General features: G+C 44.5%; 3 protein-coding genes and 1 long non-coding RNA gene across 10 annotated transcripts in view; 2 read left to right on the top strand and 2 right to left on the bottom strand.

Moving 5' to 3' along the window:
* lars1b (leucyl-tRNA synthetase 1b) overlaps nt 1-5,842 on the bottom strand; it is a 10,175-nt gene extending 4,333 nt beyond the window's left edge. The window contains exons 1-22 of one of the 2 annotated variants that reach the window (XM_088398745.1): nt 5,824-5,842; nt 4,759-4,894; nt 4,376-4,497; nt 4,140-4,227; nt 3,991-4,071; nt 3,768-3,905; nt 3,286-3,447; nt 3,095-3,207; nt 2,971-3,034; nt 2,800-2,888; nt 2,480-2,705; nt 2,266-2,353; nt 1,829-1,905; nt 1,681-1,734; nt 1,464-1,604; nt 1,319-1,396; nt 1,125-1,210; nt 996-1,061; nt 828-910; nt 558-696; nt 267-479; nt 122-179 (exon numbers count right to left, since the gene is read on the bottom strand). In XM_088398745.1, the coding sequence (XP_088254871.1) occupies nt 122-179; nt 267-479; nt 558-696; nt 828-910; nt 996-1,061; nt 1,125-1,210; nt 1,319-1,396; nt 1,464-1,604; nt 1,681-1,734; nt 1,829-1,905; nt 2,266-2,353; nt 2,480-2,705; nt 2,800-2,888; nt 2,971-3,034; nt 3,095-3,207; nt 3,286-3,447; nt 3,768-3,905; nt 3,991-4,071; nt 4,140-4,227; nt 4,376-4,497; nt 4,759-4,764 (2,172 nt within the window). In that variant the 5' untranslated portion in view covers nt 4,765-4,894; nt 5,824-5,842. Of the gene's footprint in view, nt 1-121; nt 180-266; nt 480-557; nt 697-827; nt 911-995; nt 1,062-1,124; nt 1,211-1,318; nt 1,397-1,463; nt 1,605-1,680; nt 1,735-1,828; nt 1,906-2,265; nt 2,354-2,479; nt 2,706-2,799; nt 2,889-2,970; nt 3,035-3,094; nt 3,208-3,285; nt 3,448-3,767; nt 3,906-3,990; nt 4,072-4,139; nt 4,228-4,375; nt 4,498-4,758; nt 5,145-5,823 lie in introns of those variants that run through there. The other variant, XM_088398746.1, reaches the window with a different exon arrangement.
* Nucleotides 5,115-14,681, top strand: rbm27 (RNA binding motif protein 27). Of its 5 annotated transcripts, none has more exons than XM_088398749.1 (21): nt 5,115-5,306; nt 5,936-6,054; nt 6,121-6,248; nt 6,330-6,409; nt 6,486-6,667; nt 6,877-7,179; nt 7,756-7,992; nt 8,204-8,383; nt 9,073-9,219; nt 9,313-9,466; nt 9,548-9,695; nt 9,787-9,993; nt 10,079-10,192; nt 10,416-10,541; nt 10,670-10,744; nt 10,855-10,983; nt 11,157-11,261; nt 12,011-12,202; nt 12,285-12,368; nt 12,491-12,610; nt 13,004-14,681. In XM_088398749.1, exons 1-21 carry the CDS (start codon nt 5,248-5,250, stop codon nt 13,100-13,102), a joined length of 2,988 nt encoding a protein of 995 aa, XP_088254875.1. In that variant the 5' UTR covers nt 5,115-5,247; the 3' UTR covers nt 13,103-14,681. The 5 variants fall into 5 exon arrangements, with proteins under 5 accessions (XP_088254875.1, XP_088254874.1, XP_088254873.1 ...); XM_088398748.1 differs by having other exon boundaries at nt 10,855-11,025; nt 13,007-14,681; XM_088398747.1 differs by having other exon boundaries at nt 10,855-11,025.
* Nucleotides 9,709-21,829, bottom strand: LOC148386680 (uncharacterized). The gene is made up of 9 exons (XR_015863073.1): nt 21,783-21,829; nt 20,461-20,601; nt 19,357-19,437; nt 16,907-17,089; nt 14,793-14,963; nt 13,443-13,556; nt 11,977-12,145; nt 10,354-10,526; nt 9,709-10,002 (listed from the first exon to the last, which is right to left on the bottom strand). It is a non-coding gene; the product is annotated as an uncharacterized LOC148386680 (long non-coding RNA).
* Nucleotides 15,877-18,156, top strand: pou4f3 (POU class 4 homeobox 3). 2 transcript variants are annotated; one of them, XM_088398763.1, is made up of 2 exons: nt 15,877-15,997; nt 16,226-18,156. In XM_088398763.1, exons 1-2 carry the CDS (start codon nt 15,917-15,919, stop codon nt 17,168-17,170), a joined length of 1,026 nt encoding a protein of 341 aa, XP_088254889.1. In that variant the 5' UTR covers nt 15,877-15,916; the 3' UTR covers nt 17,171-18,156. The 2 variants fall into 2 exon arrangements, with proteins under 2 accessions (XP_088254889.1, XP_088254890.1); XM_088398764.1 differs by having other exon boundaries at nt 15,917-16,024.

Below are 21,829 nucleotides of genomic sequence, written 5' to 3'. Positions count from 1 at the left end.
AGCAGATGGTAAGTAATGCCACACCCCACAGATTCCCATAGAGAATTCAATCAAAATCGCTTAGCCGTGGCGAGTTTGTATGATTAAATATGACAAATCACGCCATTAGGATTTGACGCACCTTCTCAGAATTGAGGAGCAGATGCCCGTTGGCTCGCACAGCCTGTGGCCACTTCCCACTGTGGAAGATATGTACCCCATCAAAACTCAATGTGCGCTGGAGGTGAATACTATTTGAAAGCTCTATGTAATGAAGACAAGCTCACCGGTCATTGGGCCACATGGCCACGTGGTTATAGAGGTAGTACGACAAGTGGTTGGGCACCAGGTCTTTGCCAGACACGCGCACGTCCACCGGGTACCAATACTCAAACTCCCTCTTGAGCTTCTGAAGATGCTCTTTTGGGATGTCCGTCTTGGGGAATGGGGACGTTTTGAAAAAGATAAAGTCCCACACCTCCTTGGTCATCTGCTGTGGTCTGAGACACACATTAAAAATGAATACATGATGAAGTGTAAAATGTGGTGGTGTTTTAGTTCCCGCCGTAATGACTTACTTGATACCCAGCGGTGAGGCCCCCTGTCCGCTGAGCACGCCTCCCTGGAGGAGGTGGGCCACCGTGTAGTAGGCCATGTAGATGGTGGAGTCCGAGAGGGACTCAATCAGCCACTGCTCGTCCCAAGGCAGCCGTGTTCCTATGGCAAGCAAGCGCAAACAGGTGTATTAAAAAAAAAAAAAAAAAAAAAAAAAAAAAGCCAGCTGCAGTGCAATTTTAATAATAAACCGTCAATCAAGAATAATGGTCAACTCGGCTGAGTACACTTACCAAGCCCGTAAGTCCGAGAGCAGGCGTGCTCCTGCAGCCATGCCAAAGTAGCCTCAAAGTTTCTCCTGGTCTCATCACAAAATCTATGCAGAACGGAATAGATTTAAAAGAAAAAGAAAAAAAAAAAAAGCATACAATATCTTATTAAATGAATCGAGCGCATCTTACGTCTCCAAAGACTTGAGGGCTTCGTTGGTCTGCTGCTTCCAGTCAGCATCGCCGTAGTCCAAATACCTGCGATACAAACGACCTCATTTGAATCTACTCAGCTCTAGAGTTGCAATTTCTGTCACTTACCACTGATCACAGAGGGCCACCACGCACTCGTCTGCTGAACGCGACATGACCTGTTTTTCTGGTTCCATGTAGATGCAGGCCTCGCCCTGAAAATCAGAGATGCAGGCTTTGGCAACATTATGGGGACGATACAAAGAAATGATGCTACCTGCTGTAAGTATCCAGGAAGAGAACACAGACAGAGCAAGTCCTACCTTTTCTATCATCATCTTCTGGATTGGCTTCTTCACATCCTGGACCTTCAGCCCCTTGTAGCCGTCAACTAACATGATCTGAAGGAATTCATTCATCATGTATTCTATCATCTGCTACAGTACAGCCCGGACAAGATGGACTAACCCCTTCATAGAATCCCTTCAAGTAGACTTTCTCCTTAGCCTCGGCCAGCTTCTCCTTGTCATTCTGGCTTTGAATTTTCAGCTCATCGCAGACCAGCGGAGCAGACAGGTTCCCATAGCCTGGAATGTCTATGATGGGGATCTGAAATAGAGAGACACATATAGCAGCTTCACAACTACAATTGATGGGTTTAAGATGTCAGAGGAGATGAGCTTACTGGCTCAAAAGGAAGCACCATCTTGTCCTCAATTCCATACTTCTCCCTCAGGGCCTATGAAATATTCATATTGGGTTTTTGACTACCAAGCTTTTGTGGCGTTGGCTCTGATGAAGCATTGATGTGTGTAGAAAGACGCGCGACTCACTTGTTTTTTCTTGATGTCCCTAAGAGCAGCGATGTCATCGGGGGCGTCAGAAGGCACGCTGGTGACTATTCCTGTGCCTGATGAAAACCAAACAAGTGGGGGGGAAACAGTATTACATTTCGGGAAACTTTTAAAGCCGCACCGCTTTGCTATTCGCCGTCGCAGTACACCGTTTGCCTAATTGCGCATGATGAGCACCGGATGGACATTTTCAAAGTGGGATATGGTAAATAAAGCTGCTTGGGAATCTGCTGAAATGTCAGTGCACCAAACTCATCCGTGTTTAGCACACCTCATTGCCTTCCCTAACCTTTAAAACCAAGTGAACCTGAGGGTAATTAGAAGTTGGATTTTGACATTTTAACTTTTTACAAAATGAAAAAACCACCGGCGTGTGAGCGTGAATGCTTAATTGTTTGGGATTAACTTTCTCGTACCTTTGTCCTCTTTGATGGTGAGCATAGGCAGAGCGTAGATGATCTTGTAGGACGTCAGGGGAGCGCTCAAGGCGCAGCCGAGGATGTCCTGCAGGCATAATATTTGGAAAACACTGTTGGACTTCTTCAGTAAGAAGCAAATGCAAATTTTACAGGGCACCTCGACCGCTTTGATAAATATTGGCTCTAACTTTTGCGTTTCATAATAACATACCTGTCCCAGTAATTCCATAACCACAGGGACCACACCATTGTCCTTGGTGAATCCCTGGAAGGACATGTTCCTGGCAGACCTCCTAGTACAGATGAAGACATCCCCGCTGGTGGTCTCAAAGGCCACGTACTTCATGTCGGGCCTCACCCAGCAGTTGGTTTGACCGAACATGGTCTCTGGCCTCAGCGTTGCGGCCACCAGGTAGATGTTCTTGCCTTTTACGGCGCTGCAGGGAGGACAGAATCAATGCCATACTTTGATTTTAACATAATTTTCGGTCTGAATTACACAAAATTATGCAAATTAAAAAAGTTTGTTACCTGCTGTAAAAAACCTTGGACTTGAATTTGGCCGTGTAGGGCTCAATAATCTTCATCTTGATGAGTGTGTACTCTTGAGGTCCAACTCCCTGCAAGTGAGGTGAAAATAACTAATTAGGATATATCTTATATCTATATATATTTGTTTTTCATAGCACCGGGTAAGCGTACCTCTCCTGTTTGCCTATCATGGTCCATACATGGTTGTCCATCCTTGGGGGAATAGATGGTATACCTGCAAAACTAATATTAATATAAACTGACATTGAACAAACGCTGGTTGTTGTCATCTCACCTTTTTCCAAAATTAATCTTTTTTCTCTCCTTCAGGGTGATAAACTGCCAGCGGACAAAGGAGTCGTAGAAAGGGTTCACGTCTGTAGTGATGAACGAGCGCCGCCAGTCCACCTGGGAGGATCACACGAGACGTATAATAACCTTTTAATTTGTAGGCTTTTTATTTTAATGCAAAATATGATTTTGTACCTTGACCCCCATCATTTTGAGATCTTTCACAGCCAGAGGAGGAAAATAGTCCAGCCAGTGTTCAGCGTTGGCAAACTTGGCAATGTCGTGGTCATTCAGGCCTAGAGACCTCATGATGTTCCACTGGAAGGTGGCCGAACCAGATTTGGCAACTGCTTTACTCTAACAAGACAATTACATAACGTCAGAAACTGGAATGAATGACATATTAATGATAGACATTTCTTTGTCGCCATCTAGTGGACACTTACTGCCGAGGGTGTATCTTGAAGTCAAAGAATTTAATTAAGTGATGCTTTGCCACTGTGTTGTGGCACTAATTGGCAATTACTCATAGAATTTTGTTATTAATGGGAATTTTGTTATTGATTGTCCAAGAAGGGAAAGGGAGGCATCTAATCGAGGCAGGTGTTTGTCTCAACTGGGTTATGCCTCCACTCAAAGAGTAATTGGGACAACTAGACACCATCTAAAAGTCAGACCTTCTTCCCCTTGGCTTTGTCCTTGATGATGATTTCATCACACGTGTTTGGCTTCTCCTTCTCCTCTTCCTCCTCATCTGGAAACTGTGGTGGATTTCCGTACAGTTCCATCTCCCGCTTGAGCTTGTCTGCACAAGCCTTTGGAAAAAAATATTAATTTTGTTCTGGTTGTTTTGCAATGTCATGTATGAGGCAATCTTGAGGACAACACCAAAACACTCACTTTGATGGGCATGCCTGTGCAGTGGAGACCAAATGGGAAAAGGCACTTCTTTCCTTTCAACATCTGGTAGCCAACCGCAAACTGAGACACCATAAAGCACAGGGGATTCATTTCTATGTTCTTTGCCTTCTTAAATAATAGCAACTTACCTCACACTTTGACAAGCTGAATGTGTGACCAAGATGCAACCTCCCGTTCATGTAAGGGTAGGGAAAGGTGACAAAATACTTGTTTTTGCTGTGGAATAGAGGGAAAAGTATGCAACAATATTTCAACGTGACATTGCACATCATTTTTTCATTTTGTGCACATTGACGACCCGGCAAACAGCATTATGTAACTTAAAGCCCGTCTTTGAGAGCTTCAACATAAAGGAGCTACTTACTGTGCACTTTCCCCAATTGTTGTCGCTGCATCATTCTCAAACGTTTTGTTTTTCTCCCATTTAGCCTGAATTTCGAGCTCAATCTTTCTCAAAAAGTCCAACTTTGCCGTTCCCTTGCGCTCCTGGAAAGACATGGTAAGCAAGATGTACATAAAAGTAGTGGCAGCTAGAAAATAAACAATGCGGCTGTGAATGGATCATTTGTGAATATAAAACTTCAGTGGCGTTCTTTAGTGTAGGTTTTTTGTTGTTAGAGTAGTTGGACTACAAATCTTTTGCTAGCTAATTTGCTAAAGCTATGGCATGTCAATGCAGTGCAAAATGCTAACGCTTGCTATTGACACATTCTTTTTTTATGGGAAACCACTGAAGAATAAACTTACCGTCATTTTTGCACAACTGGTAGGTTATTCCGCTGCTTTGTCAAAAATAAACTTAAGCGCTAGACAAGAAGCAAAGCCAAGGGAACCCACGCCACCGCTGCACCGGCTGATGACACCAAGACACTTGCAAGGAATTCTGGGAGAAGAAGTCCATAGACTGTCACATAACACTTGCTATTCGGCGAAGTTAATATCTTTTATTTTAGCTATAAAAAACAAGGACAAAGTGTTTTTTTTAAATACATAAATCCAGGTCTTCCGAAAATATTTTTAGTGACATGGTTGGCTAAAGACGTAATTTAAATACCAACGTCGTGCAGCAGTCATTCTTTTACGACACCTCGAGTGAGTTAACATAACGTAAAGTGTTTCAGTGCGACCTGCCAGTTGAGACCCAAGGCCCCGAAAGCTTCCAAATTTATAGACGATGAAAGCAGGCGTTTCGGGGCTTCGTTTCATTTTTTAAACCGCGTGATCGTCTTCCTCACCATGATTATAGAGAATGTTGATGCTCTCAAGTCGTGGCTGGCAAAACTTCTGGAGCCAATGTGAGTGTTTGAATTTAAATGTCATTTAGCTTGCACGCTACGTAGCTAGCTCGTGTGTTAGCATCAATGAGGGGGAATTGCTAGAAACCGATCGCTTGCTATAAAGAACATTTTGGACTTTCCGTTAAGTGGGAAATATCATGTTCGCTATCTTTCTTGCAATAGTTGGCCGATTAAATGATGTAAGTCAACCGGATCACGAGAAAACAACTTTACTCTAGCACCCCTCCAAAGTGCAGCACAGCATGCAGCCTTCTGTTTGCAATTCTAGAAGCTCTCTTGCAATCATATAGATGCAAAATGTGTAAACATGTTTCAGAGGAGACGCTTGCTGCGAGTGTTACCATAGTTACCATCTCTGCATCGTCAAATGGATGGTTTAAATTACACAGTTTATAGTAAGATAACATGCACATAAGTTGCAAACTTTAGACACACACTCAATAACATCTTAAGCAAACATACGTTGCACTCAAATACTAGGCCTCCAAATCAGCATAATAAAGTGTTTACTTACCTTAATTGAGCCAGAGGAAATAAGTACATTAATCAAATCTTCATAACAAAGCTAGTGTCAAATGTGTCCAAGTACTTTGGAGCATCAAGTTTGATCATGTCTTCGTCCGCAGATGTGATGCTGACCCCTCTGCGTTAGCCAATTACGTTGTGGCTCTGGTGAAGAAGGACAAACCAGAGAAGGAGCTCAAAGCGCTGTGCGCCGATCAGCTCGACGTCTTCCTGCAAAAAGGTATTACTTGTTAACACCGCTTGACTTGAATCTATGATTTGTGATTGATTTAACGTGTTGTTACAGAGACTGTCGGCTTCGTGGATAAACTTTTTGAATGTCTGACGAGCAAGAACTACCAGGGGAACCCTATTGCTAAAGAAGCTCAAAAAGAAGCGGTTGTCGTTCCTCCAGCTAAATCAGATGCAGCCGAAGTAAGTAGGGATCACTTTCTCTGGTTCCATTTTCTGAACTTACCAAGAGAGATAATTGCTTTTTGTTGTTGTTGTTGTAAGACCGAAGCTCCAGAAGAGGAGAGAGAAAACAGACGCAGGAGAAGTCCTCTGAGGAACCGCTCTGACTTCAATGAATCTAGGTTTGAGTTTGTCTCCTCTTATCTGAGACTATAATGAGACAGGCGATATAATTGTGCCCATTCCCCGACCGCACAGGAGTCGCGACGACAGGAGGCGGGACGAGCGCAAGAGGCGGGACTTTGATCGTCACGGCAAGAGCGGCGGCGATTCGCACCGCGAGCGGGAGCGCCACGAGCGGCGCAGGGGGAATTCCCGCGGGAGGAGCAACAGCCGAAGCCGGAGCAGGAGTGGCAGCCGGGGGAAGAGCAGGGGACGAGGTGAGAAACAACAACAGCAGCGGAGGAAGAGGTTGTTTTACGAGTCGGGCTAAGTTGGAATCATCTCGATCAAATGTGGACCGCTTTGAATGTCGCTCATATGGGCTTCAGCCACACAGGCTGGAATTTGCCTTATTCACCTCAAGGTTGGTTTGTGTGACGTGACGGGGTATTGTCTCCGTTCAAATCCGTTTTTGCCTTTCTGCCAGACTTCAAGTCAAAATTCGAGGTCGAGAGGAAGGACGCCGACAGCTACAACTCGTCCACCGCGGGCAGGCCCCAGCAGCCTCCTCAGCTCCCGTCGCCGCTCTTGCCCACCCCGCTTCACCCATTCTCGTCCAACGCCGGCGGCCCAGGACCCGGCGGCGTCCCCTTGGCGACGCACGCGCACATGCCCGACGGCACCACGGACAGCTGGTCCGGCTACTATGGCAAAGGCAGGCAAGACGGCGTCGGCAAGCCGTTCAGCAATAAGAACCCTTCACGCAAGCAGCGGTGCAGGGATTACGACGGTAAACATACAGCTACTCTTTTCATACTTATTAGTGTATTTTCACTTTGTCTTTAGATAAAAAATATTTTAATACTAAATGCCTCACTCAGAATAAAAGGCTTATATGCAATCACTATATGATTCTACAAATTGATGTTTCCTCGTGTCATCTTAAACTGTTGTACCATACATGCATTAGCCTTTTTCTTCATACCACAATTTGCCCTTAGGGCTTATTGATGGTTGTGTTTTTCATGGCTAATGACCACTAATGTTGATCACTGTGGCTATCGTCCCCAGTGGGGGAAGGCTAAAACACCTCTCCAGAGGTAAGCGGAGTTAAAATATCTCACGCCCCTGAAGGCCGCCGCTGCCAGTACTCGGCCACGAGAGATTGGTCTTCTTAATGAGACCGTGAAGTAAATAATGTCTGGTTTATCCTTCCAGAACCAGACATCATCGCCCCTTGTAAAAAAAGTTTAATTTTGTCTATAGATGCCACAAATTGAGGTCAAAGCATGTAAATGAAGCTCCTCAACTTATGCCAACATAGTGCATTGATCCCAAATCATGATTCTCTCCTCCTCCCATGCAGAGAAAGGATTTTGCGTCCGCGGCGACCTGTGCCTGTTTGACCACGGCAACGACCCTCTCATCGTGGATGACGTCAATCTTCCCAACATCATCCCGTTCCCGCCGCCCCCTGTGATACCCCCCGGCGGCCTGCCCATGCCGCCGCCCATCACAGAGCCTCCCCCATCACTCAGGATACCACCGCCACCAATGCCGCCCTACAGCCAGCCGCCGCCCCCTGGCGTCTTCTCGTTAGCTGGTGAGTGTCTGTCTGTCTATCTACCCGTCTGTCTGTCTGTAAACGGTTTAACTCAGCACACGATAGCAGAACAAGGAGCTTTTCCCCCCCGTATTGCCGAGTTCGGTGACAATCAAAAAAAAGGCAACAAGTATGTGAATGAAGGGCTCACCCCGGATGAGTGAAGGACTCGCTGTTATGAGGCATCAGCTTGGGCTTGTGTCTCCGTCAGGACCCCCTCCACTGATCGCAACCAGTGGAATGGAAACCCCCAACCACCAGTCGGCGATCACGTCATCGCCTTCAGTCGGGCCGCCCGGCGCGAGGCTACCGCCTCCTCTTCCTCTTCCTCTACCGCCTCCTCCCTCGTCGTCGTCGGTGTCGCTCCGTCCCCAATATATCCAGTCTGAATGTAAGCAGGTTGGAAGTTTGTCATGGGATTTCCCCATTCATCACCCATATAGCCCACTCCATTTTTTTTTTGTATGCATATCTTTTTTTTTTGTTCATGACTTGCATTGTCAGCAGGCTGCAGTGTCGCCTGTTGACCTGAAAGTGGCAGTGCAACTTTATTTTTGGACATTGTTTTGCTTTCTGTGAATTATGCTCTCCCCCCCTTGCCTCTTTTCATAAATAAGTCAAAGAACTTTAATGCACTTCTGGCTTCCAACATAAATTAAAATGATTGTCAAGCTCCAAAACCTAATATAACCTGACTGCCCCAAAACAACGCTGACGTAAAACTCATTTTCATCTTGTCGAATGTATTGAGTTTATTTTTTCCACCATGCATGCATATTGTTACTGTCCAATGAAAAGCATGCATCAGCAAAATGTTTTTTTTTTTTTGGAATAGCAATTCCAATTAAATTTCTTTTAACATGACATTTTGAGAGCTTTTCATTGGACAGCATTGATGTGGTTGTTTGGCAGCATCCTGTTCATTATGTTGAATTTCACTTACTTGAGAATATGTTTGCCTCAGAGTTCAAAGGTTCTCTGCCGTGACCTTCCTGTGTGGAGTCCTCCTGGATATATAAAGAAATGTTATTACTTATGCCCAAATCTATTTCTAATTTCAAAGCGCCTTTTTTGTCTTAGATAACTACGATGCGGAGGGCTACAACCCGGAATCGCCAGGGCTAACTGGAGCAGGTCGGAACCAGTATCGTCAATTCATTCCCCGAGTCCAGACGCAGCGGCCCAACCTCATCGGCCTCACATCCAGTGAGGGACAAGGCTCCAGAGGTGCCGAGTATTAACCTTCTCAGTATTCACAGAAGAACGCGCCGGATGGTAGAAACATTTCAAATGAGATTCTATGACATTTTTCCCCTTTAGCCGCCAATATAGTGATCCAAACAGAACCGGCCACTCCCACCAGCACACCAGGAAGCAACATGTCCAGTTTCAACTCAGAGCTGCACAACAGGAAGAGACCCATGGGCTCTATGACACCTGAGGGACCCACAGCTAAAAGGCCCTGGATGCTCAAGTAAGAATTGACATTTTTTTTTATACAAAAACTATTTTCAAAATTTCAAAACGATTTCATGTACCTCTCTCTTGGTGTCAGGCCAAACTTCAACAACAAAGGCGGCTTCCCGAAGAGGAACTTCTACGTGAACACTAAGCTGGAGGTGTGGAATATCCCGCCTGAGCTCAACACCATCACCAAGCTCAACGAGCACTTCAGCAAGTTCGGGACCATCGTGAACATTCAGGTATCATCTGAAGCAAAAGAAATAAGAGTGAAGAGCAGACCTCCTTCAAGGTGGAAAAAGCTTGATTTGGAAATTGATTTCATCCATCCAGGTGGTGTTTGGCGGCAACCCAGAGGCGGCGCTGATCCAATTCACATCCAACGAAGAAGCTCGCCGGGCCATGTACTGCGTGGAAGCGGTTCTCAACAACCGCTTCATTAACATGCGCTGGCATCGCAAGAACATGCTGGGGACTCACCAGATGGATCAAGGCGCTAGCAACCAGGTGCCCGGGTCCACTTCCAACCTCGGGCCGCAGGTAAACGCCCTGTGATGGCATTAAAGTGTAAGGGCTGAATCAAAATCATATAAGCATTTGATTTGAGCTTTTGTTTGTTTGGCAGGGGATCAAGCAGCACAATCCGGCCGCGTACGTGCTGAACAAGCATCGGCCGCCGGCGCCAGTCGGCACGACGAGCGCACCTGACAACGTCAACCCCAATGCGGAAGCTGTCAATGTGCGTCTTAATAACGTGACGTCTGCTTTATTTGTTCCAGTAGAACGCAGTTAAAAAAAAAAAAATGGTTCGGTTTTACACAACAAGAAAAGGCAATAATATCATTTGTATCAGGAAAGTTTTAAGCAAGCAGCATTTTAAAAGTAAAGTCTTGTTCGTACCACGTCTCCCGGCGATGACCTAAATTTGTTGCCGTCCCGTCTTGCTGTGCGCTGGCACTTAGGTGGCGGCGGTGCTGACAAACACCCAGAAGGGCCCCTACACTTCCGCCCCGCTCAAGCCGTCCTCCAAGTGCCTTGGGAAAACGGCAAAAGCTCTGGAAGCACAGGAAGCCCTGAAGAAGAAACAGGCATGTTGCTTTATTTTTTTTTCCATTCTAACGGGCAATACGAGGATGACGGACGTTTGTTTCCGCCAAATGCTGGAATTTACTGTACCAGTTTAATGTCTTATACGATGCTGTTTGTTTTCTTTCAGGAGGCATTAAAACTACAGCATGACTTGCGGAAGAAGAAGCAAGAAATGTTAAAGACGCAGATTGAGTGGCAGAAGGTGAGGATTATAAGTGCAAACCAAGACATGTGATGCTTGAGCGTGATAATGGAGCAAGGTTACATTTAAAAAAAAACAAAAAACATGGCACAATTTGCATTTCTCATCAGGCGCTGATTAACCGTCTGGAGAAGAACCGGGGGATGAAACCAGAGGAACGAGCCAACATCATGAAGACACTGAAGGAACTGACTGAAAAGATTGCCCAGCTCCAGAATGAAATGAATCCAGCCTCTCAGGTTTCTAAAGCCAATCACTCCCAGCCTAAGACCAAGACCGATGTGAGTCTTCAAAGTTTTGTGAAATTTAAGCACTTTAAAAGTCGTCAAAGTAGGAAGCGGATACATGCTAACATGGCTTCAAGTTAAATACCCCCCCTCACTCTGTCTTTTGCTTCATTTCTCACGTGCAGGCCCAGAAGGAGCTGCTGGATGCTGAGTTGGACTTCCATAAGAAGATGAACTCTGGAGAAGACACGACAGATCTCAAGAGAAGACTAGGCCAGCTTCAGAAGGAGGTAAATGCATGCACCATCTTCAGCCACGTTTTATTTTCTTGGTGGTAATATAAGGTTTGAGTCAGGTGATCAGGGGGGCAACCTTTTTGAAAATAGGTTCACTCGAAAGAAAGCACTTTCGTCAACCTCACACTGGCTCCACCGTGCCCTCCCGCTGAAACAACGCAGACAAGGCTTGTCATAACATCAGCCGAATCGGAACACAGTTTTTGATAGTAACACCCAGCCTTAACATGTCTCACCCATCCCTTCCCTATGGGTTCTAAATTAGCTAGTGGTTAAAAAATGCATAACTCCCCTTCCCTACACACCACCATCTCAGCCCTAGCCTATCCTCCCCATGCACATTAAAAAAAGCAGCCACTTTAGCAAGCCCAGAGGAAGAGCTAAATGCTAACGAAGCCCAATCAGACACTCAACGCTCTCTCGCACCGATGGAGGCCATCTCATTAAAGTCTAAGCCGCCGGGAACAAAAATCACAGGCGGTAGCAGTAAGAGTGGGAAGTAAGCGCAGGACCAAATGGAAGGAAAGGTTTCAGAGAGGTGAAGAGGAAAACTTGGAGATGTGCGATGGGACGTGTAATGGAAAAGTGAGGGCAAGATGAAGAGAACCCCGAGTTCACATTAGTACAACATGTCATTAAGAAAAACAAATAACCTGCAGGCAGAATATTCTGGAATGATGAAAATTTGCTTTTTTTAGGAAATGTTTACCTTGAATCCTTTTCTGAATTCTTTTCTTTATCAGGCAACGCAATTGGGCATCCTGCGATCCCCGACGTGTCGAGGCCGGGGCAAGGTGCTGCCGGAAGGGGGCGCCGTACGTCCGAGGGGCCGCAGCGGTTCCGTCAACCGCATGGTGGTGGACCACCGGCCCAGGGCCCTGTTTATCATGGGGGTCACCCAGGAGGAGAAGGAGGAGCTCCAGTCACACTTTGTGGTGAGAACATAACATGATTGCCTTTAAACGCTGATATTTGCTAGTTGATAGACATTTATTTATTTTTTTTGCTCATCATTAGAAATTCGGTGATCTGGAGGAACTCCGCGACCAGGATGCTACCAGTGTCGTCATGACTTTCAAGACTCGGAGCGAAGCCGAGAATGTAAGTCGCGTTAGTCTCTCTACTTTATGGAGTTATTGCAAATGACCTCGCGGGCGGACCCCTAAGCTACGGTTTGAGAACCCCGGAGCTCAACGTACATTTTTTCCACTTCTATATTCCAGGCAGCTAACCAGGGAGCCAAGTTCAAAGGTCGCGTTTTGCAGATTTCCTGGTACAAGCCTAAGACGCCCTCTGTCACGACCGAGCCTGAGGAAGAGGAGCCCAAAGACGACGACAATACGGTAAGAATTATTTTGTTCAACAAGGTTGACGCTGCGCTGTGCAACTTTGAAGTGAGTGCAACTTGGAGAAATTTCACTTCGGTTCTCTGCGGCGCTTCTTAATTTTTAAACCCGCCGAAGCTCTCAACGGAAATGGAGTCGGAGTGACACGACTGTCAGGAGGAATCCTCTCTCGTGCTCAAGAGCTTTTGAGGCCATAGTCGAGTAGGCTCTTGAGATCTTAGGGTGCACCCCGTGATGTCACATGACACGGGGAGGGTTCATCCTTCTAAGAATGTCACTACACGCGGCGATGAAGTCCAAACACAATTAGCGCTGTGGTGCCGGTTGACTTTCAAGTTGTTTCATAGGAAAGAATATAAGTACTAATGTGCTTTGGTATGGCCGTATCAGCAGAAGGAAGGTCGCTCCTATCTGCCTGGCGAGGAGGAAGAAGAGGAAGAGGACGACGATGAAGACGACAAGTACGAAAGCAGATCTTGGAGACGATGAAGGAAATCGCCAGTTCAAAGAACCGGAAAAAAAACCCAGTACTCTCTCTTTTTTTTTTTTCTTTCTCCCCCGGTATTTTCAACAGTCATTTTAAGACTACCATTTGGTTTTTTGAGGAGTCCCTCCACTCAACAAAATAATCTCACTTTTGCTGAGAAAGACGAAGGTTTGGTTCTTGGAGATAGTTTAAGTGTGCTTACTTTAACTGTCAGTAATGCGCAACCTTTGCATCTACTGTGAAAAGCTATTTTTATACATGACTGTATTTAAGATTTTCGGGGCGGTGGACATTATGGTCTCCGTTTAAAGACCACATTTCGTTTATTCTTCTAACTCTTACCTGCTTCTTTATTTGGATGATCCCGATGCTCCCATTCAAGTCACTTTTGCAGCGCCTCTTTGCACTCCAAGGTGTACTGCATGGATAGCTCACCCCAAAATATATTTGGAAATTCTACAAAAAAAAAAATAAAATCACCCACAGATGTTCATGGAATATATTTTCACTATTTTCTAAATTTAGGTGAACTATGGAGGACTTTATTAAACCTAATTGGACCACCGTGTCATCATTTTTTTTACGTTCCCCAACCTCTTTCTCAAACAAAGTAAAAGAATGACTTAATCATACATAAATATATAGACAGATGTTTGAATGTAAAAAGACCTTGATTTTATATATATATATATATATATATATATATATATATATATATACATATATATATGAGAGAGAAAATAAGAGTTTCTTTGCCTTAGACCTGTCGACATTCAATGGATTTTCTTTTTTTTTTGTGTGTGTAAATTTTGTACATTTGCTTAAAATTGGTTAATGTTGATTTTTTTTTTTCAATTTTTACAATTTAGTTTTGTTATTTTAATATAATTTAATATACAGTTGTCCCATTTCATTAAATATGTCCCCCTTGGAGGATTCCTAGTTTCCTCTTTTACTGTATCAAAATTCTGTTGTAATTTGCATAGTAATGTGAACAAGTTTACAAACTTGATTTCATTTATTTTATTTTTTTTGGGGCAGTAAAAACATTCAACCAAAAGAATATTTATATAACTTTTCATGCATGTAAATACACTCACTGTCCTTTGGAAGTCATCCTTGCACCTTGATTATTCTCTTTCTCTCACTTCTCTAATCTGTTCCCTATTGGTTTTAAAAAGGACAAAGTTACTGGGTTCTTGTATATTTAGACAAATTTCTCTCTATCCCACTTTTTTGTACTTGTGTGTGTGCTAATACACCGTAGTGTAAAAAAATGTAAGTTTATCGGATAATAGTTTTGGATTTGTTACTGTTTATGATGTATTTTCTTCATGTCATTTTGTTTGTAAAAAGATGAATTTCTAATTTACAAGCATGTTTGCTTTTGCCAATAAAGACGAAGGAATGGGCTGCTTGCGAGGGGAAAAAAAAAAAAGGAAATGAAAAGAGAAAAGAAAATATTACAATTTGATCTTGGGCAAAAAAAAAAGAAAAATACGGATAGAAAAAAGAAATCATTGGCAATTTTGAGGAAAAGAAAAAAGAGCAAAAGCATTCCAGGAAACATCTTAAAACTGCTGTGTTGTCTTGTTATTTTGCACCTTACACAGTTTTAGGCGAATAGAAAACCAGCACTGATGTAAACTTATGAGTCTCCATCCAATATATATTCCGTTTGTCTTCACTCACCAGTATTAGGCACAACCAACTTGATTGAAGTCACTGAGCCAACTTGGGACGCTGGAATGCTGTTCCCCACCTCGGTCTTATTACATCGAGGAGCGTCCTTCAACGTCGCCGTCAAAACACACCATGACAGCTCCCAAACAATGACAGGTCAATAATAAATGACCCTGGTGCCTGTTAGAAGAGGGGATAGTGATGGTGAGAAAAGGGATTTTATGCTTTATTCAGGCTAAAATGGCGCTTGTGTGTCTGGTAACACGCAGTCTCAGTCGAGCACTAGAGGATTTCAACGGGCAGCAAATGGTAGATGTACGTTGACTGTGAATTAAAAAATAGACCTTAAAAGTTGTCTCCAATCAGAAAGCCATGATGACTGTAATATAGCACTTGAAAGTCTGCTGCCTCTTGTCACCAATGTAATGTAATATTAGCCTTGGCCTGGTAATGGATGCCAGCCTGGGCGCCATGCTGCTTGATGCATTATTGACTAGTTAAAAGAAGCAGACTTGAGCAGTGGGATCAGATAGACATACAGCCACATCACCTTTTGCCATTATTTGGAATATTCAAAGAGATCAGCACCACGGACAGCTCCCATACCGCTACAATGAGGGAATGCTGTTTATCAGTCATGAAATAACGATGCCCTGCAATTGGCTAGTGTCCAGTCCTAAGGTGTATCTTCACCAACAGACTCCAGTGTAGAAAACAGATGGGGTTGCAGAAGTGTGCACACCCATTTATGTGGGGAAGTGACTGGATACAAATTGTACCAACCACATTGAGAGTCAGCACACATCTGTCACAATTTAAAACAGCTCTGATTAACAACAAATGAGGTTTAAGCTGTTCTAGTAAGCTTTTCGTGACTTTTTTTTTCTTAACCATCAACCTGTGCATGGCTATTAAGTGATTTTACCTTGCGCATGCACACAGCTCCACCTGTTGTAATTGTAGCTGAGTAAAGTGCAAGAGGAGGGAGGTGAAAAAAGACGACGAAGAGGGGGGAGGATGAGAGGGAGGGATGGATTGCTGCGGGGGGGGGGCAAAACAGACGCGCTCAGTCCAGAGCGGGACAACTTGCAAAGAGAGAGCTCGGACAACGAGGGCAGGAAGAAGACACAAAGATGATGATGATGACCATGGACGGCAAGCAGCACTTTGGCCTTCACGAGGGCATGCGCAGAGTGTGCGGGCAGGGGCCTCAGGTAGGTCGACACCTGGGGGGACGGAGGGTGATGAAGGCAGGAGGGCGGAATGCGAGGGGGTAATCACGGAGGGAAAAATGTGTAAATGTGATTTGACATGACTTTGTTCCATCCGATACACACGCCTTCCTCCTCCACCTCCTCCTCGCTTCCATATTAATTTTTATGACCCTCCTCTCTGACACAATTCCCCACTGACTCCCCCATCATGCGCGCTCCTGCTCGCAGCTCCAGGCCAATATATTGGGAGGCGGCGTGGAGGAGAGCCTGCTGGCTCGAGCGGAGGCTCTGCAGGCGGCGGCTGACAGCATCCTCGTCTCCCAGGCAAGGAGAGACGCCAGCTTCCATACCATGAGCGGAGTGCCCTCCTGCACCGCCGCCGCCTCCTCCTCTTCTTCCTCCACCGTCTCCTCCATCATTGCCTCACACCATCACCACAACTTCCAGAACCACCAGCTGGGACCCAGCCTGGAGGCCGGGGACCTTCTGGAGCACCTCTCCAGCAGCCTGGGGATGACCGGGATGGGCGCTCCCGAGCCGGGCGTGACGCACCATCACCAGCACCCTCACCACCATCACCACCACCACCACCTCCAGACCATGGGGCAGCTGCACCAGGCCATGGCCGCCATGGGCCACCCGCACCCGGCTGTGCCGGCGCACGGCGACGTGGAGTCGGACCCGCGTGAGCTGGAAGCCTTCGCTGAGCGTTTCAAGCAGAGGCGGATCAAACTCGGCGTAACCCAGGCGGACGTGGGCTCGGCCCTGGCCGACCTCAAGATCCCCGGCGTGGGCTCCTTGAGCCAGAGCACCATCTGCAGGTTCGAGTCGCTCACGTTGTCGCACAACAACATGATTGCGCTCAAGCCCGTGCTGCACGCCTGGCTGGAGGAGGCGGAGGCGGCTCACCGGGACAGGAGCGCCGCCGCGCCGGAGCTCATGGGGGGAGGGGGCGGCGGCGGGGCGGACGACGCCAGGCGGCGGAGGCGCACTTCCATCGCCGCCCCGGAGAAGCGCTCCCTGGAGGCCTACTTCGCCATTCAGCCCAGGCCGTCGTCGGAGAAGATTGCCGCCATTGCTGAGAAACTGGACCTGAAAAAGAACGTGGTGCGTGTGTGGTTCTGCAACCAAAGGCAGAAGCAGAAGCGCATGAAGTACTCGGCCGTACATTGACTTTGAAGGCGTCATCAATAAATCAGCTCGCTGCCGCTTCTGATGACGCATTCTTCATCAACTCATAACAATGAGAATCTCGTTGGATTAAATTAACACGGCAGATCTTCACTTCTGATATTTGGGATTTTCTCCTCTATTTTTCTTCATTTTATTGCACTTTTTCGGGAGGGGTTCTCAAAGGGGACATTTTTCCAAACAGCAACCCGTAACGTTAACAGTAAATTCAACAGTTAATAAATCAATCGACAATTTTCATCAATTGACTCCTCTGATAGTCGATTAATCATTTAGGATCTTGTTAAACTTTCTGCCTCTGAACGGTAAATATTCTGCAGGCCACCATGAAAGATTATTTTTGTTGAACCAAGCTACAGCTCGCCGACCCCAGTTTGAGAACCCCGGTTTTTGAAGCATCAAAACGAGACTTGTGGAACACTCGATTATGCTTATTATAAATACACCAGCCACTTTATGTCACATTCAGGGATATTTACGTCACTTTAGAAATAATACAAAATGGACTGTTCTATGTTGAGGACCGAATGTGTGCTTGTTGACATCACTTCATCACGTCTATGTGCAAATGTTACTGGATGTGATCACCCCCCTAACACAAATGAATGATTGCCGCGTGGATTGTTTGAATTATTTAGAACACTATATTTTACGATCTTTTCTGTTCTTGGAGCATTGTAACAAATGTTTATGCATTTCCAAAAGCCAGCAGATCTAACGGAGCACTCGTCAGTCAGTTTATTAGGTTCACCTGCGCAATAGAAAAAAAATACAATTTTATTCATATAATATTTCAATGCATTTTTTTAGGGAGTGATTATTGTTGGTGTATTTGGCATGTGTGCCTAATATTGTGGCTGGCGAGCATATGTGCACACACACAAGACAGCACATCATTGAATGAATTGCTGCACCTTTAAATTTCACTTTTTAAATGGAATAAATGATTGGTTATTTTCTAAAAGTTATTTGTGCGACTTATTTGAAACCTGCTGGGACTAAATTGTATTTTTCGTAACTCTTTCACAGGCAACTCTCACAGTTACAATACATATTTGGCATATAGATATGGATATATAATATTAATATTATAAAATATTAAGTTAAAATCCTAATTAGTTGGAACAAATATATATACAGACAAATTAATATGGGTTGATACATATAAAATATTGCATTTACTGTTTTAATCATAATTTTAATATTTTAAAGAATATTGTATTGATGTGTAATGTTTTATTTTTGCACGAGTTAAGAAGTCTGGACTGTTCTGTAATAAATAAATAACACACACGCTCGCACACAAACACACACACCCTAAGCTATCTATTTTCATAATCAGCGTAAATTTGTATGGCTGTGCGGAGGCGTGTTGCACAGGATGTTTGTAATTTGGCAGATGGGCGCAATTTAAAAAAGTTGATCAGATTTCTTCGATTTGGAGCAGGCTAATGTCAAAACAAGAATCCAATATGGCGTGCTCACAAAACCTTTGTCCAATTCCCCATCTTATTAGCCAAGTTCATTCTTCCAGGTAGAGACGCCATTTATATTGGATCTCATTTGCAGAGCAAGTGTACCCAATGAAATGTCTGTTGGGTGTGTTTGAAACCTATCAACAAATAGCCTTGTGGGGTGGGGGGGGGCGTCAATAAGAGGTTAAACAGGGTCTAGGCCGTGTGAATAATGGATGGGCTGCTTGAAATGAGAAGCGACCGTGCTGGTAAGTGGAGCTGAAGGCGTATGCGTTTGGGTGTGTGTCATGGGGCGACGGAGGCGCACTTTAATTATTTACAGGGCCGGTTGTCATGCAACAAGATTGCATCGAAATGTTTTTTTTTTGGAGGAGAAGCTGTCAACTTCTTTCAAATATTGCAGAGAGAGGAGATATTGACCAAATGTTGATCAAAGTTGCTAGGGGGCAGTGGGCTGGGTTAAAAAAAAAAAAAAAAGGCTGACATTTCAGGGGCGGGGTAGGGTAAGGGAATGCAAAAGTGCAGAGCGGAGGGTGAGTGTGAAGGGGTGGGGGGGGCACCCCTAAAATCAATAATTCATTCATAGCCAGCAGCAACAAATGAGAATGAGGAAGACAGCTACCTCGCTACTCTATTAGTCATCTTCTATCACCATCATGACAACTCACTATCAACACACAAATGCACACGCACACATGGAACCTGAGGATTGGATGATGAATGTCTTCTAAATGGAGATGCTGTCCATCTGTCTGGAGCGCCTGCAGAGAACATCTACAAAAAAGAAAGCAAAACAAAACATTTGATTGGCTCCTTCATCCAAACATGCAGCACACTGAGATGTGTTCCTTATATTTCATAACAAATAGCTTGTTCGAAAGTAAGTTGTGGTGTATCAAGTAACAGAAAAAAAGTTCAAAACTAAACAACAAACTATTTTGTCATAGTTTTTCATCTAAAAATAAAATCTAGCTCAGTCACCTTAAAATAACTGTGAAATGTTTTTTTTTATCAATATTTTGTTCCATAAACACGACGTGCAAGGAATTCCCGCATTCCAAATCTAGTAGGAGGAATGTGGGAATGAGGATATTAAAAGCGCTCTTGCTTAATTCATCCGGCAGGCCTGCAGAACACTACGATCCACTCCATTCATAATTTAAAGTGTTCTCCATTATCAAAGTGCCTTGAGGAATAAGATTAGCCAGCCAGAAATAATTCACAGTGGTGTGATTTCTTTCTCTTTTTTTTTAAATCAAGTCTCAACAGAAAGTAAGCACAGTGAATTATCCTCTCCAAGAAAATGCGGAGATGGAAACGGGATGAGGAAAGTCGAAGAGGAAAAGGAATGCAAGGAAAAAGAAGAAATCCAAACGGGACAAGTTTGGCATTCCATCATCTCGACTGTCCAAACTTATCATGGCGTCAAGGTAAGCGCACGTCCCGGCAGTCTGAGACAAAGATGACGCTGACCCGGGGTGACAACAGGGAGTCCCCCGTGGGACCCTCAGACACAAGACAAGTAGGCCCCCGCGTCTTGCGTGCAAAGAGGGAGGGAGGCTGACAGAAAATTTACAGGTGGAATATTAAAATGTTTGAAAAAAAAATCAGAATTTATTTCAAAGGAAAAAATTCTGCACTTTCGTAATAATCATGCTCCGGTTGAGTCTCACAGAGAGAGAGAGAGCAAGGAAGAGGGACGAAATGTTACAAAATGGTGAGTGGAGAGCACAACAATGGCAGCAGCCGCCTCCCTCCCTCTCTCCCTCCTTCCCTCCACTTTCTTTGAAGACTCACATGAAACGCAGAGTGGAGGCCCCGGGAGGACGGCCCCTGGCGGTTGCAGCAACACACCCCACTCCGCCAAGCCCGCCGTCTGATCCCAGAGGCCCCGGGCCCTCGAGTCAGCCCTGAGGCTACAGGACCAAAAGCAGCTGACTGCACACCAAAAGAGAGAAGGAAGATTAGAAACCAAACATTAAGAGATGTAAAGATTGTTATCGTATTCTGAGCATCCAACGCATGGATATTTATGTGCTTAAAAAACGTCAAGTTTGTGACAAACATTCGAGAAAGCCGGAAAGTCAACAGATGGCGCAAGATCACAAAAACTCAAGGTGATTTTTTCCTAACTCAGAGACACATATTATGAAAAATGGAAATTTCAGTTCATACACAAATTTAAGCTATATTTACCCCCAAGAGATACATGGAAATAAAAATAAGAATATTTTAAATCCAAGCGAAAATCATTTTTATTATAAATCTAATCAAATTAAAATATGTCTAATTCAATAATCAGTCAAATAAATCAAATTGGATGAACATGAAAATAAATCAAAATTGACAAATACAATTACATCAATAAATGAGACAAATTCAAAGAGATAAAAATAGGTCATTAGATCATGCACAGCTCACTTGTGAAGTTATTTTGTTTTTTTTCTCCCTTTTGAAGTATTAATGAGCATCACGGTTCACACACTGAATTTGGCACAGGGACGTGAGCATGGAGAGTTTGCGTCCGCTCCAGCCCTCCTCCTCTCCTGGCTCATATAGAGCTCACATTGCATCACATCACCGAGTGACGGCTGCAAGAGGGAGCAGAGTGCTGAAACGTGTTCGTCCCAAACAACTGTGCTTCTCCAACTCGTGTATTTCTGGGAACGGGCCGAGAGTGCACCCGCGCAAGATAACAGATTCTAGAAGACTTCTTTGTGGGCTGAATACTTAAACTGGAGCTTATTTATAATTGATTAGAGCTTCAGAGGGTAGGGAGCTAATAAACAGATTAGCAGCTCAATAAAAAGGAATGTTTTAGTGAGCATGGGCGGTCATTTCAATGTGTTTTGTGATAAAGGCTAGACGGCAGATGCAATCGAGACTGCAGTGGTTTGGTGGTTATTATTCTGGTAAGGTGGAGATTTCCAGTAGAGATAGTTACACAGGAAGATAAATCCAACGCAAAAAAAAAAAATATCTGCTTTTACATCCCTAACGTTTTTGTAAAGATTGAATTTTATTTAGCACAGCTGCTCTCCATTCACACCCAAGACATTAAATCATGACACCAAAGAAGGTAAATGTCAAATTGGAACCAATGGAGACACTTTTGTTACCTCTTGTCAACAGTTTCGAAGTTGACGGCTGTGTCTGGTTAAACTGA

This window comes from Syngnathus floridae, chromosome 15, assembly GCF_059516105.1.
Source record: "Syngnathus floridae isolate MCC-2025c chromosome 15, RoL_Sflo_1.0, whole genome shotgun sequence".
NCBI classification, from domain to species: Eukaryota; Metazoa; Chordata; class Actinopteri; order Syngnathiformes; family Syngnathidae; genus Syngnathus; species Syngnathus floridae.
The sequence above is the reverse complement of the archived record's forward strand: the minus strand, read 5'-3'. Positions and strand labels throughout refer to the sequence as shown.